Source organism: Emys orbicularis, chromosome 8 (genome assembly GCF_028017835.1).
Source record: "Emys orbicularis isolate rEmyOrb1 chromosome 8, rEmyOrb1.hap1, whole genome shotgun sequence".
Classification (NCBI taxonomy): domain Eukaryota; kingdom Metazoa; phylum Chordata; order Testudines; family Emydidae; genus Emys; species Emys orbicularis.
In genome coordinates this window covers 8443389-8466491 of record NC_088690.1, presented here as the reverse complement: position 1 = coordinate 8466491, position 23103 = coordinate 8443389, and the positions used below count along the sequence as shown (strand labels likewise).

At 43.2% G+C, this 23103-nt stretch overlaps 2 protein-coding genes across 2 annotated transcripts in view; both read left to right on the top strand.

Annotated features, from left to right (window-relative positions):
* Positions 1–23103, top strand: part of AGBL4 (AGBL carboxypeptidase 4) — a 1406728-nt gene that overhangs the window by 846761 nt on the left and 536864 nt on the right. The gene's annotated exons all lie outside the window — the stretch shown is intronic.
* Positions 121–23103, top strand: part of BEND5 (BEN domain containing 5) — a 44371-nt gene continuing 21388 nt past the window's right edge. Inside the window, exons 1-3 of the mRNA XM_065409731.1 lie at positions 121–415; positions 15691–15824; positions 17627–18002. Coding sequence (XP_065265803.1) covers positions 199–415; positions 15691–15824; positions 17627–18002 — 727 coding nt within the window. The 5' untranslated portion in view covers positions 121–198. The remainder of the gene's footprint in view (positions 416–15690; positions 15825–17626; positions 18003–23103) is intronic.

Sequence of the window (23103 nt, the reverse complement as noted above, 5' to 3'; positions counted from 1 at the left end):
AGCGAGCGCCGCGCGCCAGCCGGGCTTGCCTCCGCTCTGCGTTGGATTGCTCCGGTCTGCCTGGAGCCCGGACCCGCTCGCTCTGCCCCAGCGGCGGGGCGCCCAGGCGCGCTCAGCCGAGCGCCGAGGCGCACTTTCAGGAACAATAACAGTGCAGGCGGCGAGGGGCCCGGAGCCGCCGCCGCCGCCCCCCGCCCCATGTACGCCTTTGTGCGGTTCCTGGAGGACAACGTCTGCTATGCGCTGCCCGTCTCGTGCGTGCGGGACTTCAGCCCCACGTCCCGCCTCGACTTCGACAACCAGAAGGTGTACACGGTGTACCGCAACCCGCGCGAGGCGGAGGACGAGGACGAGAGCCCCGGCGACTGGGGCGACCGCCTGCTGCTGCACAAGGCCCAGATCCTGGCGCTGGCAGGTGAGGCCGGGCGGGGTGGGGGGAGGGGTGGGTCGTTTGAAGGCCGGACCAGTTAAAAACAAATCGCTCCCGCGAGGGGGGCGGGAGGACGGAGGCGGCGGCTCCCCCCCCCCCCCTCGCTGCTCCCCGGCGCGGAGGGGGCGGGCGGCGCAGGCCCCTGCCGGGTAGGGGGGGCTACCTGGAGCTGGGGGGGGAAGGGTTTTGTGGTGCCTGCCGGGGAGAGGAGCGTGTGGTGGGGTTCACCCCACGTCCTGACCGGCTGCAGCGCACCTGGGGGGGGGGGGGGTCACCTTTCTTGGTGTCTTTTCCCATAGCTGCCACTGAATCACATCATCATCATCCCCCCCCCCCCCCCCAGGCAAATGAGGCCGCGAGAAAGGGGAGGTGATGGGGGCCGTCAAGCAGGCTAATCTCCTCTCTGCTTTGAGCTGCAGTCAGACTAAAAGGGCCCCACCTCCTTGTAACTACCTGCGCGATTTTGTTTCCAAAAGAGAGAGAGAGAGAGAGAGAGAGAATTCGTGATGGGAGGTTTTGCCACGGAACACCCCTTAGTGGTGTTATTGCCCCTGTCTGAAGTTACTGCCACAACTTCATATTATCTTTGATTTTAGGAATAGCTTTTATCGTCTGCCCAGGACACCCTTTACTGCTGTGCACTTGACGTTTTGTGGTTTGAAATCTCAACCTGGGAATCGAGGGGCCTAGCACATCTGGAACTTAACCCCCCCCCCCCCCCAAAAACAAACCCACCTTCTAATATTTGAAAATTACCATAGTGCACCTAACAAGAATAAAAAACTCCCCTCACTTCTATTACAAAAAAGTTAGACCCCCATTATACATACAGGGCCTTATTCTCTTACCCTGCGCCTTGGAATCATTTACACCATTGCAAGTGGATGTAGTATTCTACCAAAGCAGAATGATAACATTTTTCGTCCACTATGCATTGATGTAAGCAACTTCACAAGGTGCAGTGCAGTGAGGGGTCAGGACCACATATTCTAGCCCCTGTAAAACTTGGTATTGCTGCATCAAGCTTATTCACATTTAAATGTGAGATTTATTTAAAATCGTCACATCACTATGTCACTGTCTTAGAGAGCCTGCCAAGCTGTATATTCTGAAACAAATTTATTTTTTAAAGACTCTAGAGTTTTGCAGTCTGCCTTCAATGAGTGCAGTGACCATGACAGTGTGTCTAGTGGAATGATTGTAGGACTAGGAGTGAGAACCTCCTGAGTTCTAATCCTGATTTTGACACTTAGGCATGTCATTTTAAGCTATTTATTTAGTAAGTTTTAAAAAGTTTACAAATCTTTGCCAGGTAAATATCAGAAACAAAATAATCATTACAACAGCTAGCTTTTGTTTAAAGACACATTATACAGGAATTTAATCATTCACCACTTCTGTTTAACAGGGTGTTACCATACAACAGAGTAAGCATCATTACAAGAACTTAGGCAAGTCATTTAACCTATGTGCCTATTTTTCCAGGTATAAATTGGGAATGATAATTCACACCCATTTTAACATTTATATACAGTTTTTTGAGAAGGGTAGAGCCTGATTCCCCTCTCAGACCAGTATAAATCAGAAGTAACTGTACTGAAGTCATTGAGTTGACAATGTTCCAAAAACAGTGGGAACGTAGGAATTGTCAATTCCAATCAGGGCAGTGGTCCATTTTATACAGGATAAGTACTGTCTTTTTAGCTGTGACCAGCCCCAGACTCTTCAGATAAAGGTGTAAGAAACCTCATTGTGGAGTAGCCTGACCATAGAGGAAGTTTTTCATAGTTGTTTTTGTTGGCTTATCCCCTGAAGTATGAAGGTTTCTATTTCTTATACTATTTTTTTTTTTATCCTGTGAACAGGGACTCTTGATGTTCTCGTTAGCTATATGAGGGAAGAATCAGACATTAAGTGCTAAGTTATGTACATGGAAGATGATATGAACCCTGAATTTTTCTGTAAAAAAACAACTTTTCTATCACTGAGTCAATTACACACTACACACACAGAATTATTGTTTTACTCTTGAAACTATCACCTTCTGGCCATCTCTCTAGCTTAAATGTTTATTTTATTATTCCAAGAAGCTTCTAGTGCCTGAGGAGAGAAATTGATCTTATACTTAGAAATCTTGGGAATAGAATTTGGGTTTGTAGTTAATGTATCAGCTTTGGCCCTATCAACACTGGTTCTCCAGTGAGGTAACTCCCTTCTCTTCATGTGTCATTATATAATGCCTGCATCTATAATTTTCACTCCATGCATCTGAAGAAGTGAGGTTTTCTTACCCACGAAAGCTTATGCCCAAATAAATCTGTTAGTCTTTAAGGTGCCACTGGACTCCTTGTTGTTTTTGTGGATACAAGTATCAGGGGGTAGCAGAGTTAGTCTGTATCAGCTTTGGCACTGATAGAATTATCAGCAAGTTAGCTTTAAAATCAGTTACTTTGTGGCAAATTGTAGAGTTAGGAAATACTTTCTAAAATGTTTCTATTGGCATATAGTTTCAGGACTAAAGTCTCATGGCAGGCAAATAGAATATTGGAGTTGTTACTCATTTACAAGTCAGTAATAGTAATTCACGTTTATGTAGGAAATCACTCCCCGCACCCTCCCCCGACTGCCCCAAGGTTTCCAGAGCGCTCTAACTAGTCAGTTAACTATTGTATGTAAACTTAGTGTCATTCTGAAAGGTGTGTGTATGTATATATATATATATATAAAAAAAATACATGCATAGGCCTTGGTCCTTCAGTCAGATGGGCCTGCACCGTGCAGAGTACCCAGGGCTTCAGTGGGGTTCTGCATAGGTGCATGGATCCTCCCGTGTGGATCAAAGTGCAGGATCAGGGCCGTCATTCATATCTTTTTTAAAAAACCTATTTTTAAAATGTAATATATGTGCTCACTTCTGAGCATGTTCAGAGAACATCTTCCACAATTTTAGTGGTGCTAATTTGCATACACTGAATTAACAGGACTATTCAAGTATCAGAGGGGTAGCCGAGTTAGTCTGGGTCTGTAAAACGTTGCTTTTTACAGGACTATTCAAGTGAGTAAAGTCATGCCTGTGCATATGTGCTTGCACTATCAAACCCTGTCTGTGCAATGGTGGTTTAATGATATTCTGAGAAACCTGGCATTTGTTTCCTTGCCTTTTTTAAAATTTTTGTTAAAGGGGAGATGGGGGGAATGGCGAAAATAAATTGCCCATGCACATGTGCATTAAGAATGACAATTAAATATTTGATTTTTGAAACATTGAAACAAGTTTTTCCTTTTCTGTGTTACTAATAAAGCCTTAGCCAATCCTTTTCAAATGTTGGCCACAAGTCCTTATTTAGGTGCATTAATAAGTGGCTTGTGACTTCAGTGGGACTCCCCATAGGAGTGACTATATGTTCAGGCCCATAACCCACACCATTTCAATCCTATGCTTATAATCTCCCTTCTTAAGTATTCCAGCAACAATCCTTAGACCAGTGAGGCCATGCTGGGCAAGAGTATACTGGAAGGGACAGTGCTGTTGCTACACAAGCGGTACAGCTATCAAAAATGTTTTGTCAAAATTGGACTCTGCTTTCAGAAAAAAAAAAATGTTCTGAGCATGCTCAAAAGGATCACAATTGTTATAGCCTTTGATGGGGGGCAGGAAAATACTAAGTCACCTTTTAAACACTTCAATAATTAAAGAGATTTTCCTTAAACTTTTTGAAAAAGTTATACAGGGATTGAGGCCAAGGACAGAGTTTCAGACCCAGAGAGGAAATTTAGAGAAAACTGAGCATTGGAAAGCCGCTTAAAGCAGAAGTTGTGACAATCTCAAGACTTAAAGTTCACAGGCAATTGCTGTTAAGTAAACTAGAAGAATTGTTTCATTCACCACTAGAATGAAAAGTGGTTGCCATACAACAGCATACAGGAACACTGCACTGCACTTTGAAATGAGAGGTTAATAGTGTATCTAATTGAAATTGCAAGAATTTTAGGCAACAGTGACATCTTGTACTTTACTTTTTAGAAAGGGTTGGTGCCTCTTCATATAATGATTCACTACTTGACTTTTCTTTTTGACCTCTTTCTCAGAATTAGTCCTTTTAGCCTTTTTTGCTGCAATATCCATCTGTAGTTCATAGGTTCTTCACACACATCCAAAATATTTGTAGACAAATTCTGCCATTGGTTATGTATATCCTATACCAGGTAACTTCATTGTCCCTTAAATGATTAAATTGAGGGTCCTCCTGCTTATGAAATGGTAATGTAGCACAGCACAGACTCAGCCCTGCGGCGCCTCCTGCTGGTCATCCTTGGGAATTAGCTCTTCAACCCAGGAGCACCCTCTGCAGGCCAGTGAACCGCTTGCCATTGGCCCCCTGTGTCCCTCCCAGGACCCTGGTGCCCTTATCTCAGGGTTCTGCCTCCTGCAGTACCCCACAGTCTTGCTGGGTTTCCCCCACCCCTTATCCCCACGTCACCTCAGTCGTGGCTACTGCCAGTCTCTGTTTAGCCCCTGTGCCCTGCAGTCTATCAGCCGATCATCACAGGCAACAAGGGGTTTGGACTGGCTGCCTTTACCCACCCTCCGGCTGCCCCTCTGCAAGCCCAATACCTAGGTGGGCCTAGAACCAGGCCCTGCAGCCTGGGGTGTTGCTGGCCTAGGGCTTCCCAGTTCCTAAGGCCTTTCCCCAGCCCTGCCTCCCTCTAGGTCCCCATGGTGAGTTCCCCAGAAGCCAGGCCTGTCTCCCTCTCAAGTTAGAGAGAGACTGCTGTTTCTTCTGGCTTCCCTGGCTGCCTTATAAGGCCCAGTTGCTTAGTTTGGGGCGTGGCCCCAGCTGTAGCCACTTCCCCCAATCAACCGGGGTTTTACTCCCTGGCCCTGCCCCAGCCCTCTGCAGGGCTTTTCCAACCCCTTCCGGGCTGGAGCGGGTGGTCACCCCGCTACAGGTAACCATATACTAGGCTAAAAGAAAAACAATTCAGAAGCAGAGGTCTCACTGTTTATTACCTCAGGCTATTGTCATTATCAAGTTAAAAGGGAATATCTTCTAATTGGAAACATACTTTCCGTGGCTACAATAAATATCTCTGTACTCTGGCTACTGTCCTCAAAATTTCCCAGCCACATGACCACAACAAACACAGCTACCTCAGATTCTTACCCCCTATCCAAACTGGTTCTATATACTCCAGTTTCATGAGTCTTTGTTTCCACACACTTGTCCTTGCCCATTGGGGATGGCTTACGCTCTGCCCCATACTAAGATAGACCTGTCAAATTTAACTCATTTTAGATGACTTTTAAGGCAGTCTTTAAATCTCATGATGAAATGTTTTGCTGTGTTTCAGGGGCATTTAAAACTTCCATTCACGTTGTCACAGCATGACACTTGGAGGTTTGAGTGGGGGCAGGGTGGAAATGGGCTGAGAAATTGAGATACTTGTTTGTTTTGGACATACAGGTGAGGAACTATGAGGGCAGTAGTTAATCGGAAGGGAAATATTTGCACAAGGACTACAATGATTGAAAATATATAAGGCTAGATGCTGAGGTGCACCCAGAATGCAGAGTGTTGGTCAGGGAAGTGGTGTATACAAAGTTGGCTTGAAGCTCCTACTTGTATTGTTGTGATTCTGTTGCTATTCAGTGCATTTCTTCTATGTGCACTGTTCGGACATCGTGAGGGTTGGCATAATATAAAGGTATCCCAAACACACACTGTTTATAAACCTTTCCCCTTACTCTCGCAGCTAAGTGGGTATATGGTATATGAATCCCTACACAGGCTTATATAGTACTCCAATGTCACACGCATTGGCGTGAGTTACGCTTGGCCCCATACTCTGATCTGAACACGGATTAGAATGTGGCATCACAGTTGGTTTCCCCCAGCCCTGTCCCAATATTAACTTTCAAAAGCTAATTTCATTGTTTAAAAAAAAAAAAAAAAAAAAAAAAAAAAAAAAAAGTAGTACAGGTCATTTTCAGTAACAGTAAGTGGTACTTGTCTCTCCTACCATATGGAGTTGTGCTTGAAATATTGTAGTGACATTTCCATTAAAATTACTTATTTTTGAGGATTTAATAAGACTGTGCCTACAATTAATTACAACATTTAACAATTAAAAGCATCTACCAATTTTATGGGAGCAAAAATAAATGAATGGAAGTTGGTTTTTGTTATCCTAAAGCAGTTGAAAAACACTTTCCTCTTAACTTTTTTAAGGGCATTTCTCCATAATGTTACCTTAGTGTCACTGAAGTATTTAAGAAAAGATAGTGGCCAAACTCTTTTCTTTTAAAATGTTAATGTATTATGAATCCAATATTAACACTGTTACTACTTTTCTGTATGGGCTCACACAGTGTGTAAATCTGCTGGCTACTCCTCCAGTCCATTCTCCTCTTGCCTTCGGAGTCTCTGATGGGTCGGTGACTGGGGAGACTCCCTTTGTGGTGGGGTGCTCGAGGTCTTAACCCTCTGGTGCAGCTGAAATGCAGCATTTCCACCGCTTCGTGGTCTTGTGGTCATTAGAGCCCCTTCAGAAGTGTTCTAGCAAGGCAGGCAGGCAGCCAGCCAAACCATAGCAAAGTTTATTGAGTTGGTTTCCAGCCTAGTAGTTCTTATTGTCTGAGGTTTCAAAATGCACTTTATAAAGAGGAATTGTCATTATAAATGTTAATTGTTGCTGTAAAGCACTCTTCATTTGTAAAGTTCCTTAATAACTAATCCTCAGCCCCTACATGAGGTGTTGTATAGGTGGATATACAACTGAAATATATAGGATAGGACTTCTTTTAAAATGTGCTACTTGTTTTCAATTTTTAAAAAATTCCAAATTTCTAAAAAATACTGCAGTGGGTTTCAGTAAGGATTAAAGGAGTTTCTCCATAATTATAAACCTTCGTGGTTTACATGTTCAGAGCACTGTACAAGCATTAACTAACTAACCTCCATACCACCCCTGTGAGGTATGCAAGCATAGATGGGGGACACCAAGACAGAGAAGGTGAATTATTCAACATCAACTAATGATTAAATGTAGGAGCCAGGATTAAAACTCTACTATGCTTAGTATAGACTTGTGGGCATGACTTTTGAACTAACATTTTTATTAGTGGAAAAATCAGAAAACATCTATCTACAGTTTTATATATGTATTAATTTTATTGCACCATAGTGATTTATTCGATCAGCCAGAATAGCTCCAAAGGTGCCACTGCAGAGTACTGGTAAACAAAGGCTCACAAAATTATGATATGTAGCAATATGCTTCAGTGTTGTCAGGTTTGAGACAACTGACTTCAAATTAGTATGCATGTTAATATGGTTTCTGCTGTAGATCATTATCCAAATCAAGATTTTTTTTTTATTTTTATTTTTTTAATAGAACTGGAAGGGACCCTGAAGGGTCATCGAGTCCAGCCCCCTACCTTCACTAGCAGGACCAAGTACTGATTTTGCCCCAGATCCCTAAGTGGCCCCCTCAAGGATTGAACTCACAACCCTGGGTTTAGTAGGCCAATGCTCAAACCACTGAGCTATCCCTCCCCCCAATATCAAGGTTGTGATTCACTAACAGATTTGTGCATTCAAACTCGAGTCTGACTCTTAAGACCTGCCCCTATTCTCACTGAAGTTGGAGAATTTTGGTGTTTAGTGGGAGCAGCTCACACCCATACTCTGTCAGTATACTTTATTGTTAAAGTTACTAAAGGAGAGCCAGCCTTGATGTAGGATTTCAGACACAGAAATTAGAGGAGGAGACTACTTAGTTTATCTAATCCATTCCTATGTTAATACAGGATTGCTCCCTCCTCCTTAACCTCTGTCCTCCAGCTCCTTCTTTCTATCGAACAAGCATTCCTTGATCTCCATCCTCAATAAGTTGACTCCATCTTCCTGCCTATCTTCCTTTTCCCCCTTCACCTCCAAGCCTATCAAGCAGGCAGACTATAACCACGGTCTCTAGTTTTCTCTCCCAATTCCACTCTGAGTCCTTTCCAATCTGGCTTCTGTTCTTTCCACTCCATTGAAACTGCTTTCAACCAAGGTCTGTCAGTCTTCTCCAGGCCAATTCCCAGCATGTGTACTCCATCCTTTGTGACCTTTCTGCTGCTTTTGACATTTGTTGATCATACTCTTGCTTGATGTTGTTCTCCCTTGGCTTTCATGATGCTGTGCTTTCCTAGTTCTCCTTCTACTCCTCTGCCATTCCTCCAGTGTGTCATCCTCCTCTCCCCTTTCTCTATAGGTCTCATGGGACTCTTTAATGTCACCTTTTTGGCAGACCTCATCCACTGAGGACTTCAAGTGCCAACTCATGCATCCATCTTTCTGCTCCTAATCAGGTTTGGATGGAACAAAACAATCTTCCAAACTGCTTGACCATCATCACCTCCTTTTATGTCTCAGTAACCATTTAAATTTATGATGGCCCAAACAATCTTTCTCCTAAATTCTGTTAACTCCCCCCATTTTTGGGTGTGGGGGGGATTGGAGACCTACCATCCTCCCTGTCCTTGAGGCCCAAAACCTGGGTCATCTTAAACTGTGTCCTCTCTTTTGCCCTTGACATTGAGACTTTTTCTGAATCCTAATATTTCTGTAGCATTTCTAATATCTAGCCTTATCTTTCTGCCCACCAAGCTAAAACTGTTGTCCAGGCCCTTATTGTCTCCTGTCATCTCCTCTCTGACCTTCCAACTAAGTCCCTTCTCTAGTCAGTACATTGCCTGTCAATCTGGCCATCCCTACCTCTTGTTGAATTCAGCTTTTGGCTTCCCCTCCTTGACTAGATGAAGTTCAAACTTCTTGTTTTCTTTAAAGATCTTCCACAACTCCACCCCCTGCCAGTTTGTCCAACCTTGTCTCTTGCGGAGTTACCCCACGCATTCTCTTCTCCAGTAGTGATGCCAGCCTTGATGCCTTATTAGCATGAAGATTGCTTCTCCTAGAATATTTCTTCTTACTCTCTCCAATGCCTGCTCTGCAAGACCACTACCTTTTCTTAAATCCCTTCTAAAAACCCTGTGACGGGGTCCTCCCCTCACCCCCAAGATGGCACCTCCTCCTGGTCACTATGGAGAGTAACTCGCCAAGTCAGCTCCATCTCTCTCTGCCAGTCTGCAGCACCTCTCACACTCCATGAGCTGCTGCTGCTGCCTCTTCATGACACAGCTGTCTGACCAGGTCATGATGTGTTCTCCCCTTCCAGGTCACCAAAGCTTTTCTCCCTAGCAACCTCAGGTAGTCTTCCCTTTCACTGCCCCCCAGTGCCACTCCTCAGTGGCTGGCAGGGGGACCCTCTAGTCAGCAGTCAAGATCTGTTCCCTTTTAGACCTTAGGCTCAGGGAAAGGCAGTTTTTCCTTACCATCTGGTGCTGCCTTCTCTCTGGATTTGCTAGCCTCCTAACTCCCCCCCAATCCAGGGAGTAACTATGGGCTACCTGTCGCTGTAGCCTCCAAACACTTCTCCCAGAGAGTGACTTCAGACATTCCCAGCAGCCCCTCTTCAGCTAATTTCCTGTCTTTATAAATCCAGCCCAGCTGGTTCCTCCGCAGCTGGGCTCCCTCCATTAGTCAGGGGATTGCTTAGCCACCCAATTCCTCTCAGCTGTGGCTTGATAGTTTATTAGCCCATTTCTCAACCTGCCTTAATCCTGTCAAGGCTAATGTGGGGAGAGCACCCCATTAGAGACCCCCTTTTTCCTGATGCCTACAAGAAGCTAATTGATAGTCATATGTAATGATGTTTTCCATCTTCAAATGAACCAATATAACTTCTTTACTCAATCTTGCTGTTTTAGTCTTCTGTGTCTGTGATATTTGTATTGTGGTAGCATGTAAGAGCCCCCAGTCATGAATCAAGACCCCACAGTACTAGGCACTGTGTACACACATAACAAAAAGATGGTCACTTCTCCAATAACTTAGTCTATGTAGCTCCATCCTTTCTGACCTATGAGACTCCTTGTTGTCATGTCTGAAATACGTTTGTAAAGGAGGGTGGGGAAGGCTAGGGATCATGTAGTCTATTTGTATTAGAAGGCATAGGTATGCTCTTGGGTAGGGTAAATAGTAGTGCTCCCCCATAAATAGCATCTATCACCTCAAACAAGAGGGCTAGTTAGTGCCAAAGCATAAATCCGTGGTTCTCAACTTATTACACATTGTGGGCCGCATATGTTATCGGGGCCGGGTGGCAGGGCAGCGGCAGCCTCGACCTCGCCGGCTGCCCACCCTGTACCCCCGCCACGTGGCTGCCCTGGAGCTCGTGGGCCTGGGCGGGTGCCCCAGGCCCCCCGACCCCACGGGGCTGGCCGGAAGCCCCAGACCTCCGACCCCGCCACGTGGCTGCCCTGGACTCCGTAGCTCGCAGGGCAGGCCAGCAGCCCCGGGCCCCCGAACCCATGGTGCCAGCTGGCAGCCCCGACCCTGCCGGGCAGCCTGGACCCCTCCGTGCCAGGCAGTCGGGAACTTGGTGACCCCGGCACGCTAGTGGCCTTTAGCACACAGCTGAGCTGGGCCACAGATGTGTGCTAATTGGGTCGCATGTGCTCCACAAGTTGAGAATCACTGGCTTAAGTAAATACAGAGATTAAGTTCCCCTCACCACAGAAATGATTCCGCCAAATTAGGAATGAAGCAGATCGGCATGGCAGTGTGGGGGAAATTTGCACCCATGTTATCATAGTGTATCAAATCTCTGGCTGAAGAGGTTTTAAGTTTCTCTGTTAGTACATAATCTTCCACAAAGATTGAAATTTACTAAAAATTTGGGGAAAAGGAGAAAACATGGACTTAGATTCTCATTTTACTGTTGGTATCATAAGATGCACAGCACTGCCAAGCTTGTACTTGGACCAATCTCGGATCTGCCATTTCTCATTCACTTAGAGTGCAGAGCTATTTCTCTGCAGTTTTCCATCATTTACTCCAGAGGCGAAAAGACTACATTTGAACTGTATTTTAAAACATCCAGTTTATTCAGGTCTGACCAAGATTCAAGTCCCAATTGCTAGGTTAGAATACAAGGAATGTTTTAAGGAGACTTTTAGGTTTCCAATTTGTGACTACTGAATATGGCTTTCAGTCTTAGGGCTTTCACATAACCATTCTGTTGTAACCAAGCAGATTATCTCTCTGCCATCTGGTCATGTATGCCTCAGTTGACTTCCACAGGCTTGTAGGCCACTGTGCTTTTGACCTCTACTTCCAGCCCCAGCAGTCCTTTGCTAGCCCTCCTATGTTCTCCAACTCAATTCCTTAGCCATTCCTCAGTCCAGTTGTCTTTCCAACCCTCCTAGGCGCTATACAATTCCCTTTCTCATTCTGCCTTACCCCATTGATTCTGGCTTGGCTGTTTCAACAGCACTTTGGTAGATGACATCTTAGGGTGACCATGTCCCTGCTCTACTGTATGTCTCCAGTCCTAGGACTGTAACACCATGGCTGGTCAGCCAGATGTCAATTCAAAACTGTTTCCCAATCTTGCCTGGTCTCCTTTATGCCCCCTTCTGTGCTTACGCTTCCCCACCTTCCTTGTCAGAGAGCCACTTTCCAGGTCTTACCTCTTCATGGCCTCAGCCTTTCTAGTTTTTTGAGTGTCTCTCTACTGAGTCACAGGCTTTCCTTAGTCACATGACCAGCCAAGTATCCATCACCTGATCCTTCAGGGAACTACTTGCCCAAAATACCTGTTTTCAGAGGGTCAAAACCCACAGTACTATGCAGGCTCGTGGCTCACCCTGAACCAATTTGCTCTGCTACATCCGCCCATTTAGTGATGGTTCTCCTCCTCAGGTCCTTATGTGGCCATATTGGTGAAGGGTTTATTCTGTATATGGGAGCAGGATTTTATAGAAATAACTAATTGAAAATACAACCATAAACACCTAAGGGTATGGTGCAATTCTTAACGTGCAGCACAGAGTCTAAATGGTTGAAGACAAATTTTAGGCACGTGGGCCACATTGTCATTACAAATCAAATCTTCAAGCCATATCTGTCCCAGGGCTCCTAATCTCTTATGCTAGTCTTGGGCCATTGAGTTTATACTAGTCCAGCCATTTTGGTTCATATTCTACTTTTCTTTGGGGCACAAAAGGGTGCAAATTCTCTTCTATGCCAGACTCCTCTCCTGCACCTGTCCCTGTTAACCTAGCACCACACTGCAGTCTGCATTCATTCCCCCCCCCCCCCCCCACCACACACACACATACACATCTGAGCTATTCAGCATAGCACTGCCGTGTGCCAAATAAATATACCTGAGTGACGAAGGCTGGAGTTGAACTGAGTTCTTGGGAAGCTGAGTGGAAAAAGGCCTCCAAGGGCATCCTAACAAATAGCAGGAGTAGTGAAACTAGAGTCTTAAAGGGAACTGTTCCAAATGCATGTGTGCACACCATGAGAAGCAGTACTCCTGCATTATCCCAGAATTTAGCATGAGACTTTTTCTTTCAGTAGCCACAATTAATGTGGAAGAAAAGAGTGTGGGGGGAAAAAACAAGTTTGTTTAATAAACAAAAAGCTTGTTCAGATCTAAAACACTGGATAAATTGTATTAAGCATAAATAGACCTAGAAGAACAAACCAGCCATAAGAGGGTATTATATGTTCTGTTGCTGCCAAGCTAGCTGAATAAATTAAAATGTCCTAACTGTTGCTTTAACTTATACATCCATTTTTTCCTCCCATAATGTCTAAAAGTTTGGTGTAGGAGAATGTGAGTTTTCTTCAATCTACCTGTCCAGTCTCTAGTAAATTTCACAAGATAAGCACCAAAATCAAAAAAGGGGAAAACCAAATTGCAGAATTTGAAAGGAGCCACATTGACGGTGAAAAACAGTAACTAACAGACTAGGGATTTTACCTCATTGTCCCTACTTCGCATGTGGTTCAGAGTGGTAGTGACTTGAAAACTACATCTGATGGCTTTAGTAACCTATGCAAAGTGAATGGGTTGTATCAGTCTTGTTTCTAGGACAAGAATCCGATTGGTCCATGGAGATTGCTTTCCATTTTCCAACTATAGAAAAGGGCTCTCTTCCAGGTTAGTTTGAAACCTATTTGCAAGGCACTGTAGGAGAATTTGCTCTGCAGCTTGCCTGTGCAATACCTGTACTATGCAAAAATAGCCCTTCTTTGCACAAGAGCTTTACATCTAGTGCCTTTCACCAACACTGGATTACTTTTATTCATTAAGTTTTCATTTTTGATAATTGCTTGCAAGGAGATAATCAGTACTTCTCTCTCTCTCTCTCTCTCTCTCTCTCTCTCTCTCCTTATCACCTCTACATCTTTTTTTCTTCAGTCTTACAGAAGCCTATCTAATTTTCCTGTCCTGCTCTCTGACAACACTGATGGACCACTTCACTCTTACTTCTGTATGGTTTCCAGACATGATTTTTCCAAACCTAGCGGTTAGACTGCCATTTTGTTAAAATGGCATAAGCATTCAAAATGCAGTGGGGAATGGAGAGAGATGTAAATAAGGCCTACCTTTTTTGTTTTTTCTTTTTCTTCTTGCATCTGTCTTAGTATCTATTGCTACCATCTGAATTTCATTTCAGGTTGTCTTTTTTGTTTGTTGTTGCATCTTCTTTACTTTACAAAGCCTTGGGCTGTAATATCACCATTTGCCTACAAGAAATCCATTTCTATCTGCAGCAAAATAAATTGCATTCCTCTGTGTAATCTGGTTCTAATGAATGCCTTGTTCCTCATTAAACTATGATTTACCTTTGTTTCCCTTTTCTGCACTGTCAGAACTAACCATTGGAGGTCCTGTGGAGAGATGCTAATTTTGAAAAAGTTGAAGTCTGTGACTAAGCACACACAACTGGTATCCACACTGCACTTCTCAAAGATATTCATAGGACATTTCATGGATTACAGTTCGAAGGTGGATAAGAGGACTCCGATTGTTGTCTTATTCATAATCTTCCAATGTACAAATAGAACACATGACTTTACAATCTAAAGTTATCCCCGTTCCATAACTGACTTTATGTTCAGGACAAACAGACTTTGTCTGTTCTGCAAGAATTTTAAAGATTCCCATGGCACTTTTTGAAAGACTAGGGTTTGGCTCTAGTATGTCCCAAAGAATAACCGAGTAGAGTACATCTCTTAGGAGCTTGTGTAGAATACTCCAAATTCGAAAAATATTTTAACAGTAAAATCACTGTTACATAGGCCTCTCTCTGGGTCTCAGGATAAATACATTTTTATTGTCTGGATTTTGTTTCTCTGACAAAGGATTAGTACAGGGGTCGGCAACGTTCGGCACGCGGCTTGCCAGGGTAAGCACCCTAGCGGGCCGGGCCAGTTTATTTACCTGCTGACGCGGCAGGTTCGGCCGATCGCGGCCCCCTCTGGCCGCGGTTCGCCGTCCCGGGCCAATGGGGGCAGCGGGAAGCCGCGGCCAGCACATCCCTTGGCCCGCGCCACTTCCCGCCGCCCCCATTGGCCCGGGACGGCGAACCGCGGCGAGTGGGGGCCACGATCGGCCGAACCTGCCGCGTCAGCAGGTAAATAAACTGGCCCGGCCCGCTAGGGTGCTTACCCTGGCGAGCTGCGTGCCGAACGTTGCCGACCCCTGGATTAGTATTATAAACTAGAAATAGGAGTGGTGTCAGTGGTCACTGTACAGGTTCTGCACACAGCTCTCTGCAAGTGCCTCTCAAATCTGACCCGCTGTTTTTCCAGCCCTGAGCATTGCAGAATCTGCCATTTGTGCCGGATGATGTGCTGGATTTGTGCTGTTGACAAATGCTGAGTAGAGCCTACAATTAAACTACCAAACTCTCTCTTACTTTAGACCTAAACAGAATGTGAACTTTCAGTAGCAGTTTATGAATGATATATGATCTTGTTGATAAATATAATTTAAAGAAATGCAAGTAGTTCTTAGGGAGTTGAATTCTTTACAGCATCAAATGGTTTCTACCTTTTATTTTAGTACTAATGGCTATACGTTAATGCATTTGATCACTATCCCATAAATTTAACTTACCATTTTTTTTTAATATGCACAATCACATATGGCCAAGTTGTCCCTGGTATAGCACCATTGTGGTTAATGGGTGTCAGAGGAGTTACACTGGATTAATTTGATCTATTGAATATTGAGGGGAGTAAAGCATGGGAATTTTTTTTTTAACTGGTCTTGCCTAAATCATGCAATATTTGGAAGTAAGAAGACTTTGATTAATGTAACAATATTTTTATTTTTAATATACGTTTTAGAAGACAAAACTGACCTTGAAAACAGTGTGATGCAGAAGAAAATTAAAATCCCCAAACTCTCTCTCAATCACGTAGAAGAAGCTGGGGAGGTTACAGATTATGGGGAAGAAGATGTGGAGCTTAGACACAGTAAGGTATTGAAGTTTTTTTTTGTTTTTTTTTGTTTTTTTGGGTGTTTGTGTGTGTGTGAAAGTGCTTGGGGCATATGCACACATGTCATAGCTGAAGAATTCCAGGCTGGCTTTCCATCCCCTTAAAACGTTGTATTGATGTAATTGGGTCACATTGGCGGGCAGGGGCTGTGGGTGAGAATTCTGAATTGCTTTACAGACCTCTTTTCAGAAATCCAGTTCATGTGCAGTTGAGAATTATTTTTGTTTATACTGTCTGCAAAACTGAATTGCTGTTAGAGATTTTTGGAACAATGTTGTTTAACTTTGGCCCAGGTTGCCCCAGTTACATTATTATTAAGCAGCTGTTCTTGGGTGGCACTTTTTAACCCATTGTACTCAGCTTGTCTTGAATAGAACAGGGTGCTGTGAAAGTCCAGACTAAAGAAATGGGTGGGAAGAAAAACTAACAAGATTGAATCCCTCTGATATAGAGGTCAGTGGTCCCCTCAAGTTGAGATGTCAAAAACTGTAATTTTTTTGTTTTTGTTTTCAAGTAACTTCTCCTTTTAAAAGTCTGCCAACCTTGGGGGGGGGGGGGCGGGACATTGCTTTGTGGCTTCATGTGTTGTCTAGGTGCAGGAATTATACTAGTAGATTTATTTATGGTGGGATGGCATTTTTTAGAGCATGTATGGTGCAGGAATAACATTGAATAATCTCATTTTCTGCCACATTACTCATGGACGTGGTATGGGAATTGATAGCATCAGTTTTTTGTGTTTAACCCATGAGCTAGGTTTGTTCTCCTGTCAGTTACTTGGAAATTCAAATACTCTTTCTATATTTGGCCAGTTGAAAAAACTGGTGACTTTTTGCCTATACTGATACATGGTAATACCATCATCCAGACCCTTTACAAAGGAGTATGCATTTATTAATAGGGTTTGGACTACTGTGAGAGAGAGCAAAGGTAAATTGCTCTAGAAGTTCACTGGAAATTAAACATCTGCAATGCAGTACTAATATATAAGGAATCGCTTGATCTGGGGGATGGGACTAGATTGTATATTCTCTAATTTATTATTCTAATTCCCTTTCCAGTGCTTGCAAATAGTATAACTCATTTATTTTCATGGGGAGGGGTGTGTGTGTGTGTGTGTGTGTGTGTGTGTGTGTGTGTGTGTGTGTGTGTATGCATGCATGCATGCATGGGGGTGGGGATAGTCAGTGGAAGTTTGTTTGCATAGTGATTGAAAGGACAAGTCCTCAATTCATAAAATGGCTTCAAATGGTGTGCTTCTATCAACCCATTTTCTCTCTTTAACTCAGTAAAACTGCTCTTATTTATACTGGTGAAAAAAATATAGACACTACTTCAGTTTTTTAAAGTACCCTGCAATTATGGATAACATACGAAATACATAATTGATACCCTTTTTCCCTTTAAGACAATCAGAAAAGGAAATATAAACACTGTATATATGCCAAACATGAAGGGCCGGACTTTCAAAAGGGAGAAGCCCAGGTCTTTTTTTAAATAGGAAAGGTCTGCCTAAAGTACACTCCACTTGCACACACAATTTGGACAAATGCAACCAAGAAAGGCCTCCATCAGTTCCTAAAGTTTGCATATTATTACACACACAATTCAGTTATGGTAAGAGTGTTCACAAGCATCCTTTAGGAGCAACATTTTTTTGTACGATGGACCTTGTTTCACTTTTTTGGAAAACAGCCTTAATTGTCCTGAAGGCTGGAGTTTTAGTTCATGTTATGTATTGAGTTCCTGCTCTGCTAATGTTCTGTATTATTGTGACACACAGAGACAAGATGGGAGGAAACAAAGTGAAGGTACACACAAAAGCATCGAAGCAGTTGTTGCTCGCCTAGAAAAGCAAAATGGGATGAGTCTCAGTAGTAGTTCGAGCCCTGAGGAAACCTTTATGGAGACTTCGGAAGGCATTAACAACATGGACGATGCTGTAATTCCTCGTGTTCTCTATGAAGAATTGTTGAGGAGTTACCAACAGCAGCAAGAAGAAATGAGACATATTCAGCAAGAACTTGAGAGAACACGGAGACAGCTTGTGCAGCAGGCAAAAAAGCTAAAGGAGTATGGGGCATTAGTGTCAGAAATGAAAGAGCTCAGAGACTTGAACAGGAGACTTCAGGATGTGCTGCTTCTGAGACTAGGCAGTGGTAAGTGCTTGATATATATGGGACTAGTTTTAACAGGTTTTACAATATCTTAAAAATAGAAACTGAAACGTCTTCCAGGTATAGGGATGGGGGGCAAACAGGACTTTGCCTGTTCAAGACCTTTTTCCACTTCAGTTGTGCTGTGCATATTGGGTTTGTACACCACGCGCCTCTGGATCTTTCTTTAATGATAGCAGCGGTCTTTGTGCCGGTAAGTCTGACTCAGAGTTTCCATGTTAAAGTACCTTTTTTTTTTCTTATCTTTTTTTTTTAAAAGAACTGAACTTTCACCCCAAGCTGAAAGTTGTAGTAAAGTTTATCTTTGGAACATATCTGTCTTTCCTTTATTAAATTACATTTTAAAAAAATTCCATTCAGCGCATAGTAACTGTAAGGCAGACCATAAGGTCTTACTATTGCAGCTGTTTGTGGGTTTTTTGTGTTTTTGTTTAAGGTTTCTTTGTTATGAATAAATAACCAAGTTTTGGCTTTTTAAAACTTTGTGTAGGTCATTAGATTATATGTTCTTGAACCTTTTGGTGTTTGATTTAAACAGCCAAAGTATTTGAGAAATTATGGGCTGTTCATGAACATAAGTGTATTTTTTAATAATCACAATGATCCATTATAAAGAATGTCGTTGGTTATTAAATGCAGGTTTTATACAATTTTGGATTTAGATTCCAAATAGCTTGAATCAATGGCACTTTTTTTTTGTTTTTTGTTGTTCAGTGATAACTATTTAACTATTATATTGGAATTGGTGCAGAATAGTAGTCTGTGTCACTGGGGGTGATAAAACTTGAATACTTCATTATGATTTTAAAAATAGTTTCCATATTTGTTTTTATTTGTAAATAAAATTCAGAGCCCAATAGTCAAAAGGGTCCATAGTCAAGTCCTGGCCACTGTAATTTGCAGTTATAGGTTGCACGCCCAAGCTTTGGCATGCTGTTTTCCATGTCTGTTTTGGGACATGTAGAAGTAGATTTTCACACATAATTTGAGTAGAGGGCCACCTGCTAGATTTGCATGAGTGTATGTGGTTTGTGTGCCAATCTGAGTTTTGTCCACACAAGATGTTGGATGTGAAAAATTACATGTTCATGGTTTTTGCGCACATTAAAGTGTGCTTGATTGACATTCACTTTGAAAAATTGACTCCAAAGATTTAAGATGTATTTAGTATGGTGAATACCCAGAGTAATTAATTAAAGGGCATGTAAACATAAATAAGCAAGGCTTTCCCCACAGTATCCGAGACACAATGTGGGTGGTTGTAAATTCGAGTGAGTTCTCTGAAATTCTCCTTGGATGAAAAGATGTTCATTTAGCTGATAGTAGGACATATGTGAATTGTCAGTCCAGATGTTAGCAGGCAAGTCTGCTAACCATTGTTTTATTGGGCGTGCTTGCTGGTAGTCTCAGTTGTGAGGCCAAAACTGGAATGAACTCAGGCTATGGACTATCCTTTCATTCCTAGGGATAGTTTCTTCAATAGAGATTTGATACATCTTTGCATGGACTGGTGAAAAAAACTCGAAAAGGTGTTGCCCATGCCAAATATAATCTCTAGATAGTGGACTTGAGTTTCTAATGCATCAATCTGGCATGATTTTAATGATCATTAATAATACCACCAGCATTGAAGAAATCCGTTCAGAAGATTTTTTTTTTTAACTATTTCAGATTTGAGTGATGAATCTAGACAGTTCTCTGCAATGAACTAGTGAAACTAGTAGCACCTCTTTCCAATACCTGGCTTATCTATTCACTATTGGGAGTGATTTTGCTGGAGACAAACTTCATGCAGTTCCAACCCTGTGGTCCGCTTTGCAGAAACGGACAATGCGTCCCATTGATCTGGTCACTGCTTCACTCCTGAAGAGGGTGCAGCTCCGACTCCTGCGGGAATTCTGTGCCAAAAAATTAAATTCTGCACACAGTATTTTAAAATTCTGCATATTTTATTTGTCAAAATAACACACTATAATCATGCCAATTTCAATTATTTTGGTAATTTTATTTCAGAGTACCTTTCTGTCAGCAAGTATGTCTGTAACAATACATACAACAAAAAGGATTCAGGAAATGTTTTTTGACAAATAGATTCCTTACTTGGCATATTAATACAGAATTTTAAGTAATTCATTTAAACTACAATACAGAACTGTATTTCCACCACCCCTCAGAAGCAGTGGAGAGGGTTAAGGGAGGAGCTGAGGGAGAGAGAGAAGTAATTTCTGGGAAGGAGCTTGAGAGTGAACCTGGAGGGTTGTTACGTGTGGGTGGGAGAAGTATGGAACAGGTTTGGTTTTTTGGGTGGTGGAGAGGGATTGTTAGGGAGTTGGGGAGTCTCCCCCATGCTGATCCCTAGCCTCCCCTATTGAGTCATGCACATCTGCCCCTGTCCCCAAGTGTCCCTGCACTCCGATTCAGTCCCTGCCCCAGTCTGTCTTCCCTCCCCCTACTAGCCCTTCTGATCCCCAGTCTATGTGACCCCACCAGCAGCCCCGTGCCGCCTCCTCTGGCCCCATGGGTAGGGTGCTGTGAGGAATGCAGCCTCTTCTCCCCCCCTATTGGCTGCTGGCTGCTGTGGCCAGGGAGCCAGCTGCCCTCTGTTTTGGAACCACAGCGGCCCCTGGTGAGTGAAAGTCATAACTGTAGTGCCACCCCAGCAGAACATATTTCCTGCAGAGGAAGAAAAAAATCTGTGTGGGACATGAATTGTGCACGCACACAGTGGCATAGAATTCCCCCAGGAGACACCACTGTGCTTGGTCACATCTGCTGCTCCCATTGCCCTTATCTCCTCCTCCCTCCCCCCCCCACACTTTGGAGAAAGCTATAAGAAGCAGCAGCACTAGCAGCGTGCAAGGATGCTGTTGTATTAGACCTTTGCAAAGGAAGTGGAAAGCTCGATGGCTCTTCCGCCTCCTTTGCACTCCTATACAGAGCAAACACGTTTGTTGTACTCTGTAATTTTGGGACACTATGAAAACTGAAGGTTTGCGCTTTTTAAATTTTGTACTCAATCCCTGTCCAGATGTGCATATTAATTTAGAAAGTTCCATTGTTTTTAATATAGGGGTGGGGAATCCCTTAAACATTAGAAAGTACTTGGATTCCTAACCTTTGTGGAGTGTTTGACTGTATAGTTTGCATATTACATTCTTCCTTAAATCCATACAGTCCTGTTGGTTTTGGTGGGGTTATTAATGTGCAAAGGTAAAAGTTGGACCTAAATGTAGCCATATACATTCTGTCAAGACTTGAAGTAGCAACTGCAGATAATTCAATGTCCATTTCCTGTAATGGTTATATTAAAATAGAAAAAGTGTCAGCCCTTGGGAAAATAGATGCAAAATTAGTTTATGGTTAGAAATGTGGAACTACTGCAGACTTCAATTGTGATAAGAGGGGGATCTCAAACAAAACAAAATGGTTACTTATGATGGTTGTGAATGTGCTGTCTATGAAAATAGTTTAAAAGGGTAGTGTCTTGGACTTATATTTAGTTGTTATGGTGAGTTTATGAACCTAGAGTTTCAAATTACACATAATTTATGTGAAGTTGTACTTTTAGCAGGCTACTGTTAATGCAAACTAATTGCATTTCTGTTTCACCTAGGGACTTACACTTTCTTTGTGTGAGATGACAGCTGTTTTGTACGGATGAATTACAGCTGGGGGAAACGTGTATTATTGCTGATGTTTTAAACTTGAAGGCCAAATGTAGAAGAAAGTTCAGTTAATCTCTTTCTCTGTTACTGGAACTTGCTGCCCCACTGACAGTGTGAATATCAGTGTTCATAGCCCTTTACATTATTATACTGAGTTGCAATTTATTATACAAGGGCCTTGGAAATGACTTACCATAGCTGACACAGCATCCTCAGATGCATCAGGAGGAGAATAAGATGGTCAGTATTTTGCTATTCTTTATGAAATATTAAGGGCTCTATTCTGATGTTAAGGCATAACCTTTCATTTGAGGTGGTGCAGCAGTACACGGTCTCATGGAGGCACAATATCTCCTAGAGTTCCAGGGAGCAAAGGGGTGGGGGAGAAAGTACATGCTGCACCTCTTCAAGGGTTTTGGTTCAATGGATATTTCCTCTGCTGCTTGGAGGGGATGCACAGCCATGGCATTCACCTCTCTAGCCAGGATCATATTGTGCTAGGCCTCTGCACACATGCAAAGACTATATTTTTTTGACCACTTTCCCTCTCCTCTGTGTAATACACCTGACTGGGCACAATCTTGCCCTTATGTAAGGGGCTGCATGATCCAGTACATGTTGGGTACACCTATACTGCAGTTGAACACCCATGGCTGACTTGAGTCAGCTGATTTGTGCTCATGGGGCTGTAAAATTGGTATGTTTATGTTTGAGCTTGGGACTGAAGCCCAGGCTCTGGGACCTCACAAGGGAGGAGGGTCCCAGGGTCCAGCCCGAGCCTGAACAGCTACACAGCAATTTTTAGTCCCATAGCCTGAGCTCCATGAGCGAGTGTCCGCTGACCTGGGCCAGCCACAGTCGTGCCAGGGATCTCTTATTCCAGTGTAGACATTTCTCCTCTGGAAGTCCAGCTTCAAATATTACTGGGATCACGAGTGATATGGATTTGAATAATATAAAAATGTTAGAGGATAACAGGGTTCACATTGGGTAAGCACTGCACAATTTAGTATGATTGTCCGTATCAACTCCGAGGATGATTCTAGAAGCAGTAGTGTTCTATTGGGAAGATTGCACATCTCTTACCGGAACAATGCATGGCTCTAGCTAGTTCTGCCAGCCTCTTACACTTATTACTGTTTTCGCACTATACTCTTAATTCTTAGTATTGCAGTAGGACAGAAAGGGAGAGATTCACCCAAATTCTTTGCTTATCTTCCAGCTTATCTAGTTACAGCTTCTTCATTCTTGGGGCCAGGTCTGTGTCATCCTGAGTTGTGACATAGGTAGGAGCAGCCCAGGGCTGTTCCCATTTACACTGGATGGCTACAGTCCGTATGGAACCATTACCCCAACTGAGCCTAGCAGGTACACGTTGAATTTCAGCCGCAGCCTCATCCCTGCCTGGGAACCGGAGT